This window comes from Vombatus ursinus, unplaced genomic scaffold (genome assembly GCF_900497805.2).
Source record: "Vombatus ursinus unplaced genomic scaffold, bare-nosed wombat genome assembly UNPS02015255.1, whole genome shotgun sequence".
NCBI lineage: Eukaryota > Metazoa > Chordata > Mammalia > Diprotodontia > Vombatidae > Vombatus > Vombatus ursinus.
This window is the reverse complement of record NW_020955033.1, coordinates 12,706,801-12,716,569: the sequence shown is the minus strand read 5'-3', so window position 1 is coordinate 12,716,569 and position 9,769 is coordinate 12,706,801. Positions and strand designations below refer to the sequence as shown.

At 40.8% G+C, this 9,769-nt stretch overlaps 1 protein-coding gene across 1 annotated transcript in view; it reads right to left on the bottom strand.

The window, feature by feature from the left end:
- Nucleotides 1–2,322: 2,322 nt before the first annotated feature.
- The window catches only part of LOC114031883 (GRB2-associated and regulator of MAPK protein 1), a 205,018-nt gene continuing 197,571 nt past the window's right edge, over nt 2,323–9,769 (bottom strand). Inside the window, exons 5-6 of the mRNA XM_027847075.1 lie at nt 5,656–5,822; nt 2,323–4,116 (exon numbers count right to left, since the gene is read on the bottom strand). Of these exons, the coding sequence (XP_027702876.1) occupies nt 3,216–4,116; nt 5,656–5,822 (1,068 nt within the window). The 3' untranslated portion in view covers nt 2,323–3,215. The remainder of the gene's footprint in view (nt 4,117–5,655; nt 5,823–9,769) is intronic.

The window sequence follows — 9,769 nt, the reverse complement described above, 5'->3', positions numbered from 1 at the left end:
CCTGTGGGGCTGAGCTGGGACACTTTCCCCCATCACTGATGAGTATCTGGTTTCCATTTACTGTGTGGACCTCACCAAGTGCACAGGAAATATCTAATCTTCTGAGCTATGAGGTAGCCTCACTGACTTTTCCTGGCCGTGATGGGCAGCAGGAGGCCTTACTCCGTCAGGATATATGTACACGCTGAGTTCTGGTGGCAAAATCCTGGTGGTGAGAATGAAAGATGATTTCCTTTCCACCTCTGCACCATGTTACTTGTTATAGCTATGACTCTTTTACAGAGCTATTCGTGCTCTGTCTAGTCCGGGTGTCTGAGGACTGTTGACAACAGCCACCAAACTCTATGCTTGCTTACTGTAGCTCTTGGAAGAGAACATAGTTTATGCTTATTTATGGTTTACAGAAGACAGAAGATATTTATTATAACTGAAAAAAAAAGGGAAACACTCCACTCCATAACAAAAGACACACAGAAGTGAATTATTAGCAGGAGACAGTGGAATTTTGTTACAAAAGTATTTCTAGCCTTGATGATTTTAAACATTATCAAATTTTTTTTTTTAAATCACCTTCCTTTTCAAGTTGACTGGGAAAGGGAGGAAGTGCAGGGAGAGAATCTCTTTCAAAAAGTATGTACCCTTACCATCAAATCTGGCAAATTCAGAGGAATTCACGTCAATCACCTTGACATTACTCTTGCCCTCAACCACAAGAACCAGGTTATTTTTATAGTGACAAGCAGGAGACAATTTTTAATAAATCATTTCTCTTAAGAAACTTCTGGTTAGGCATAAACAAACCAACAAGAGAAGGGCTGAGCTCCTGTGTAAGGGCAGAATGAAGACTTTGCAAAAATTCAGTCCTACTTTCCTTCCTAAATTGGGGAACTATGCAGCTAAATGCCAAGAGACTTAAAACTGATTCATCAGGGTGTAGCTAAAAGGAACCTTTCCAGTCCTTGGGTTATGTTATATTCTTTCCTTTCCAGAGAAACAGATCTAAAAGGTTTAATTTTTGATAGAATCTTATGAGTTCTTCAGTGTAGGTAATGCCTAGTGTGTGAAAACTCCCTTCACCAATAGAGTGGCTCTTTCTCCTGTACCTTTCAAGTATTAGAAAGTTGACCAGGGTGGGGGGTAGGGAGTGCCTGGATATCATTGAGAGGTTAAGTCATTTGTTTGTGGTCACAAAGCTAACACATGTCTGAAGTGAGACCTGAACTCAAATCTTTTTGATGCCAAGGCTGGCATTCTATCCATCACACAGTGTTGACTACTTGTGTAATCAAGTCAAGACTTGAACGCAAGTCATTTGACCTCCTAGGGTCTTTTTAAAAATATCTATACCATTAGAGGATTGCTCTAGATGGCTTTTAAAGTCCTTTCCAGGTTGGGTTACAAAACTGCACAACACAATGATAGGAGGCTACAAGTCAACATCTTTCCGAGGTATATCAGTCTCCCCCTGCCCACCTTTTTTTAAACCAGATCCATGATTTTATTGGTTTAGAGAGCTCTAGATAAGAAATTCCCTCTACCAACATAGGGCAGTACCTGCTCCACAAATTCTAGACTTAAAGAATTGCCTAGAACACTGAGAGGAACTAAGTGTCTTGGTCAAGGTCACACAGCCAGCATGTGTTAGAGGAACCAAGATCAGCTCTCTATTCTCCCCATTTTTTCCATTCTCCAGCAGCGCCTTTTAACGTCCAGTTTCAGGAAAGAGTTTTGCAGGCTTTTTTAGGAAAGGAAAACAAAAAAAACAAAAACCCCTCCCATCCTCCATGTCAGCACAGATACTTATGAGAAGAAAAAAAAAAGATGAGTGAAAAGCAAGAGTTATTTCTTTTTGTTATATTAGTATATTAGCATATTGCAACTCCCTTGTCATGACACGGATTAAAGCTAACTCCTGAATGATGAGCACAAGGGCTTATCAGATAGAAGAGTTAATGAAAATGTCTTCTCATCTATAAAGAGTATCCCAAAAATCTTAGTTCAGTTTTAAGCTTTAACAAATCTAAAACTGCACTAAGATTTTTGAGACACCAATTTTTTTTTTAATGTCTCTAATTGGTAGAAGGGCCAGAGAATACAACAGGATAACAAAGAATGTCATTTCTGGCTTCTGGGATCAACCAATGCATAAAATATAAGGAAAACCTATTTAGACTGATGGTCTCTAAACTTTCCCCATCAGAAGAATGAGAATCCAAGTTGGATGCACATTGAGCCTCAGTATCCCACAATGATAATGACACAATGATGCAAAAGATTTCTTCTCTGCCTCCTAAACTATAGTGGACTAAAAAGACAAAGTCATTCTGTATTGATCTGGCTTCAGGTTTCTTTATTAAAAAGTACAAGAAGATTCACATAGGAGTCCCAGGGTTCCAAGGATTTTTAGCAGTCACTGTGTCTATGTTATTTCTGTGAAAGTAAATGACATTTCTAAGTCCTAATACCTTGATGGAGAGTTTAAACTATTATTTAAATGATCTGACTCAGAGTGTAGTTTTGAAGCATATTTGTATATATTGTAGTTTTTCTCTGCTAAGCAAAAGCAGCAGCAGTTATAGGTAAATTACTATTATCATAGTTTATTATTACTTAGGGCATGTAACATACCCTAATTCTATCAACACGTGACTCTCAGAACATTGACAACTTTGGGTAAAAAGAACTGCACTAAGCATACAACATTTTCATTTTCAGAGGATTAGCATAGCCACCTTTAAAACATTTTCAGGCACTAGAATCAAAAGAATGAGCATTAAACAAGCCACCCGACGGAGCACAGCATCTAGTTAACTGTCTGAAGTCAACCCTCGAAAGAAAAGGATTCTTGGTCACAAGAGTATTTTGGATTTACAACTTTCAGCTTTGGCTGTTCAATAATAAATATCACACCTTCTTAGCATAAACCTACCTGGGCAAACATCCTAACATTCCCTTTTCTCTTTTAGCAGCTGCTGGGTGTTGAGTGATGTACAAGGCACACCTCTAAAGTGTTCTCTATGGCATTTTTATTGTCATACAAAATAGCCTGGTTCACCATCCAAAAACTTAATCTGCATAGTAAAAGTTTCTACCACTATTTACAGAGGGGTTTTAGTGCAAAAAAAAAATTAATAATAATGAAATTATGTACTAAGCCCTACCCTTTCTAGCACATCAATCCATCAGTTTTATTCAGTGCCAGATGGGCCTCTGGGCTATATCTTGGGCCGCCAGCCATTAATAAACTGTAGTATTTTCTTCACTTGGAGTTTGCTAAGCTTGAAGTCCTCTGAGAGGATTTCTTCAGTTAGCTGGACTAGCAAATTCCCATCGATCTTTTCAGTAACAAAGAACGAGATGACATCTTCTGACAAACCAATGAACCGCAGTGATTTGGACACTTCCTCTATAGAAAGTCCTGACAGGTCGGTGGGCGGTTGCCATGGGGAACCATCACCACAAGATCTTGGCGCTAACTGGAGGTGAAGGGGAGAGGAAAAAGGATAAGAAATAGAGAAAATGTCTTGTGTGCCTTTTTTAACAAAATACTGATCCTCTGAGAGGTCTGGTGAGCCAGGTTTAGGGTCTTCCTCAGCACCATCTATTTTCAGAGGCAAAGGAAACGATTCTGGGGCCAGTTTCTCCTCAGTTAGTTTGGGTGCTCTCGGGGGTAAGGCTGGGCATGAATGACTCTGTTTTGCCGGGCTTGTTGCTAGGGTCTTCTCATCCGTGCACTCTAAAGAGTAACTGGCTGACTTAGGACAGCCAGACATGCCACCTGTGAACTCTGCTGGACCTGACTGGGTGGAGCCCACATAGAGGTCACACCCTTCAAAATCAAAAGCGGCTGGACAGTTTCTTTTTGGGGTGCCCGGTGTCTTCTGCCTAGGGTAACTGTAACTTTTGCTCGGATCCAACAGGAAGTCATTCCTGTTCTCACTCTCCGTTGCTCCCAAGAAATGGCTAGGCCATGACAGTCTAGAGGACAGAGCATCAGCAGTGGGGCTTCCAAAGGGAGATCTGCTAAGTTCCAGAGATTCAGTCTTCATCCTGTTACAAGGATAGCACGAAACAGAAGCACTTTCTGAAGGACTCATTGGGTCACTCTCAGTGACACTGTTTAAAAGCAAAGATACACAGAAGGGGAAGTTAGCAAAAAATGATTCCTAATCAATCAATCAATCAATTAATCAACAGGTATTAAGTGCCTACTATGTGCCAGGCACTGTGCTAAGCCCAAAGCCATCACTATCCAGAGATACTGATTATAAACTAAAAAAAGAGTTAGGGAAAACTCTTAACAGTATTTCTCATAGTAAACCACTCATTCACCTCAGACTTCTAAATGTTAGGTTTTGAAAAGTGTTAACAGTGTTAGCTAAATATCAGTAGAACATCACATTAATTAATATTCCCTGGCCCCTCAACCCCACCTCATCCCAGCACTACCTCTGCAAGAAAAAATCCTTCACACTTGTAACAAATCACTGAAAACTAGTTTATCTTAACAGAGATTTAGGTCCTAGAATGACCAAGAGCATTTTTAAGAAGGGTTTTCCTTTAAAATCTAAAGGAGATTAGCATTTGGGATGTTATGTTCAGTTCTGAAAACTACTGATTTATCTGAATTTTAATAGGGACACTCACATTGGAGTATGTGTTAAAAGGGCAAACCAAGAAGGGTCTGAAAGCCATGTTCCCTCAAAACAGTTGAAAAAATATGGATGCTCGGGTGGGGGAAATAAAGGCACAAGAAGCACATGTTTTAACTATTTGAGGGAGCTGATATGTGGATGCAGGAGCAAGACATTACAGAAGATAAGTCAGTGGAAGTTATAGAGGTAAATTTTGGCCTGACTCAAGCATGCACTTCCTAATAGTTATAGCTGTCCATCAATGAAATAGACTCCCTCATAATGTAGTGAGCTTCTCTTCACTGAAGTATTCAGGTACAGTTTGATGACTACAGCTTAAGCATGTGAGGAAGAACATTCCTATAAACTGGGCTTAGTACAACTGAGGTTATACTAGGGAACCTTTAAGACCCTTCAGGGCTTCAGAATTTTATGAATCTGTGATCTTACAAGCCTGCAAAATGTTTCAGTGGCTTGTGGTGGCTACTACCAATAGTAACTATAAAGGAAAGAAATGAGGGTACACATGTTATCTAAGTTTTAGGTGCCTCCCAGCACCTAACACAGTCCTTTACACAAAACAGGCATTTAATAAATGCTTGCTGAATGAATGAAAAAAGTCATTGGTTTGAGATCATTTATGTTTTCCTACTGCCTTTACTGCACCAACCTCTATTAGTTATTTCCGCTGAGTATCCAGTTAACCCTTACCAATCATAGGGTATATCATTTCCTTTTACAGGAGGAGAGTATAATCCTTAATAATTTAACACTGAGTTCCTCCAAGATGAATTCTGTTTTTCTCTCTTCTTGGGGTACTGGCTCAGCCCTAAAATGCTGCATTTCAAAGGTAGGTTCAAAAGAGCATCCTTTACATAATTTTACTCCTAAATTCCTTTCAGAACATTTTGCCTCTTGATTCTTCATTCCCTTTTAAGTTCACAGACCTCCACAGACCAGAGATTGGAAGAACCATGTTGAATGGTGCTTGCTAGGGAGACCTCTCAGCTCTAATACTTACATGTTGTGCAGCCCCGAAGAATAGTAGGACAAGGTAGGGCTAGGGGAACGTGTCTGTTGCCTCACTAGTTTAGCTGATCGAGGAGGAATGGAAGGACTTGTTGATGAAGGCTTTGCACTTCTGGGTGGAACAGGTGGTGCGTTCAAGAGTCGGCATTCTTCCCTGACCTAGAAAAAGAGAATAAATACTCCAGATTAGCAACAGAACTGGACAACACCTCTAGGTGCTGGTGTGAGCCTGGTGTGTTAAGCCTCTCCTTTTAAAAATAATGGAATCAGAAAGGGAGGGAACCAGGGAAGGCCTGGCACTCACAACTGTTAGCTAATACATTCTGCCAGAGATAATATCAGCTACCTGTCAAATGCATTCAAGCACAGATTGGTTTTGAAAGAAGTGGTTTGATGAGTACTGGTAACTGTCCAAATACTGTAGCTAAAATGTTTAACTAACTTTAAAGTAACTTTGGATGAAAAGCTAGCAAAAAAGTGAAAGATTACAAAGTGAAAAGGATATAAGGCTAACATGACATTTATATAGGATTAGCTGAAGCTCTCATACTGTTATTGTAGTCATTCACTGATGCCAACTCCCTTGAAATGATTCAGAGTTTAGAAAAGAATATACATCTTCTTGATCATAGGCTAAACTCTGGTTTTGAGATGCAACACTAAGACAGCCCTCTGGATCGAAAAATGGGCTTTCTTGCAAATGCCAAGCTGTAAGCATTCATCACCTGTCCTTGACCTTCATGTAAGATTGGCTGACCCCTGAACTGAGCCTGGGTTCCAGCTGCCATCTTCACAATGCTCATCCACACAGTGCTCTCCTAGAAGTCAATTTTTTAGGCCAAGTATACTTTAACTGTAATTGTCTCATTCAGACAGCAGGGGGAGGTTTATGCCCGGTTCTGCTCCTGTAATCCAATTCCAGAAGCATAGGAGTACACGATCCACACCATAGTTAATAAATAAATAAATGAAAAAGGAATTGGGGGCGGTAATATCATGGAAGTGCCAAACCTGTCTGCAGAGCAGCCCCATCTTTCTGCTAAAGCAGCTCCTAGGTGTTCACCCATAGGAGAATGAAAATTACTTCAAATGTTAATATTTAAACCTTTACCTTTGCAGTGAAAAAGGTAAGTCAAGATTCTCAAAGCTACCCATATTCTCCCCCTCCACAGCCCATCAGGGACTTTCTCTTCTGTTGTTCCACCAATTCCACCACCACCAACCCCTCTTTTTTTTTGTTTGCTTTGGTTGTAAGTGCCCCTTATGAAAAAGTCACTGGACTGGGAATCAGAAGGAACTGGGGTTTCTGTCTAACTTTGTCACTTACTTGCGCAAACTCAGAGGCAACTCTCTGGGCTCTCTCATCTGTCCAATAAAAAAGGCCCGAAATAACTGATCTCTAAGGCCTATTCTGATTTTCAAATTCTATGATGACTGAGCCAAGGTGCCTGCTTTGGGGTCTTAGAATCAATCAATATCAATCAACAAGGCAGGTAGGGGCTCAGTTGTGAAGGGCTTTAAATATCAAATTAAGGAACAGTAAAGAGCTTTAAAAGCTAAAAAGAGGCCTTTGCCTTTACATTTAATCCTAGAACTAAAAAGGGAGCCACTGGAGCTTACTGAGCACGGGAGTGATATGGTCAGACCTCAGCTTTTAAAAAGTCATTTTGGCAGCTGTGTGGAAGATAAAGGCAGGGAGACCAATTAGGGTGGGATGCTTGGATTGAAAAAAGTAAGGCTGGAAGAGGATGGGGACAAATAGGAAGGATTTTTCACACAAAGGCCCCCATGGTAAATTAGAGTCTGACTTTCAGCCCACTTGTTTTCTACCACTCAGAACGCTGGGGCTCTGATTGTTTTGTTTCTCCCACCCCCATTTTCAAATAAATCTGAATTACCAGTAAGCCTACACAACAGGGAAGTCATCTTTCTCCTAATTTACTTAATGGTCTTATCTACTCTGAGGTAGCCAGCCAGACACACCAATTTTAGAGTCACAGGTTGTAGGAATCAACCTTAGAGGTTACCCAGTCCAACTTCCTCATTTTACAGATAAGGAAATAGAGGCACAAAGGGACTCCACCCTCCATCCCTGGGCTATTAACAGTTAGTCACTTTTCAAATAGGAGGAGAGAGTTTGGGAAGGGGGAATATATTATGAAAAATGCATCTGCTTCCTCTAGGAAGCTCTGAAATGGGGGATCAACTCTAAAATAGGATTTATTTCCAAAGGGAGACTAACATTTTAAATTATAATGAATGTTACAAGGAACATTTCAGCCAACATAAGTCTTGGGTCACAGCAAGTAGGCTATTCTGTTGTGCTCATATAGAAGAGGGCAGCTAGGTGGCATAGTGAATACAGTGCCTGGCCTGGAGACAGGAAGAATAGAGTTCAAATGTGGCCTCAGACACCAGCTGTGGGATGCTGGGTAAACCTCTTAACCCTATTTGTCTCAGTTTCCTCATCTGGAGAAGGAAATGGCAACCCCACTTGAGTATCTTTGCCAAGAACACCCCAAATGGGTTCTTGAAGAGTCAGGAAAGACTGAACAACAACAAAAGTACAGAAAAAGTTGTTACAGTCACTTCCTTCAAGCTGTCCTTCTCACCAACGTCAGTTACTTGAAAAAGACAGGGTTTGATCTGTCTACCTCCTTTCCTTGGATGTCCAAGCATGCCTTTCTTTGGGTAGAAGGTCTATAGGAAAGCTGTGGAGGGGATTACTGTAGTTTGCCTTGAGTAAGGAGCAAAGGAAGATAGGGAAGAGACATCCTCTACCCTCCCCTCCCCTGTGGCAATGGGTATTTCTAGTCACTGTATTGCAGAAAGTTTACTAGGTTTGGAGCCAAAGGCCATGGCCTCAAATCCCAGTTTAACTTCTCTGGGTTTTTGTCTCTTTTTATATTCTCAGAGATTAACACAGTGCCCAGCACATAGTAGGTGCTTTTACCTAATTCATAAAACAAAGGGACCCGGCCAAATAACTTTTGAGATCTCTTTTAGCCTAAATCTAGGACCCTATCTATGACAGTACAATTGGGATCCCCTAAATAACCTGAGTCATAAAGCAAATCAGATTTATAGTCTCTCCAATTAAAGGAAATGCCCATAAGGAAAAAAATGGAGTTAAAGGGAACATTAAAATGTATCTGAGAGCTCCTTTACCCTGTTATCCATTTTCCCCGCCTCATCGTAACAGCAAAGGTTAAAATGAATAAGGCAAGGACCTAGACGTATGTTTATGATTGGAAACAATTTTGTACTGCTAAGCACAAAATAAGCAATCATTTCTGATTGGGGAGAGAGTGCTGACATCCCAAGCCAGATCTCAGGAGGCCCTTATTTAACATGGTATGGAAATGTGCATGCTCTAGTTAGAGAGGAAGGTGGTCATGTTACTAGCTCAGCTAGCTAGCATCTAAATAGTGCTTTAAAATTTGTAAAGTGCTTTACAAATATCATCTCGTTTTATCCTCATAACAACCTTGGGAGGTAGGTGCTATTATTATCCCCATTTTACAGATGAGAACACTGAGATAGACAGAAGTGAAATGACTGCCCAGGATCACACAGCTAGTAAGTTTATGAGGAGGGATCTGAACTCAGGTCTTCCTGACTCCAGGTCCAGCTAGCTATCTATCCATCTTTCTTACCCAGCTGTTGACTCAGAGAGATAAGAAAGAGCCCCTGGTATCTTTGCTTCTCCTGCTTATAAGCAGTGTCATTGACTGGGACACAAAAGGCGATTCCAGGGAGGTTAATTTACCTGCCCCCAGATTCCTCTCCAAGTTTTCCTATTCAATGTAATTTTCTCTCGCGTTACAATTTTGGCATATTGTTTAACTCAGGTATGTGGCTTTCACTATGTCACTCCTTTGTTCTAAGACCTTTAGTAGCTCATTGCTGATCACGGGCTACAGTACAAACTCCTTTTCCTATTTTACACTCACATTCCTCTATAATTTGAACTTTTCCATCCTTAATGCCTGCTATCATCCATTGTAACCACCTACAAAGCAAGGGTCCAGGGATGGGGGTGGAGGTGAGGATGGGGGTGGGAGGGGATGTTCCACACTGCTTTATTGTGGCCAAGGGGCTTCTAT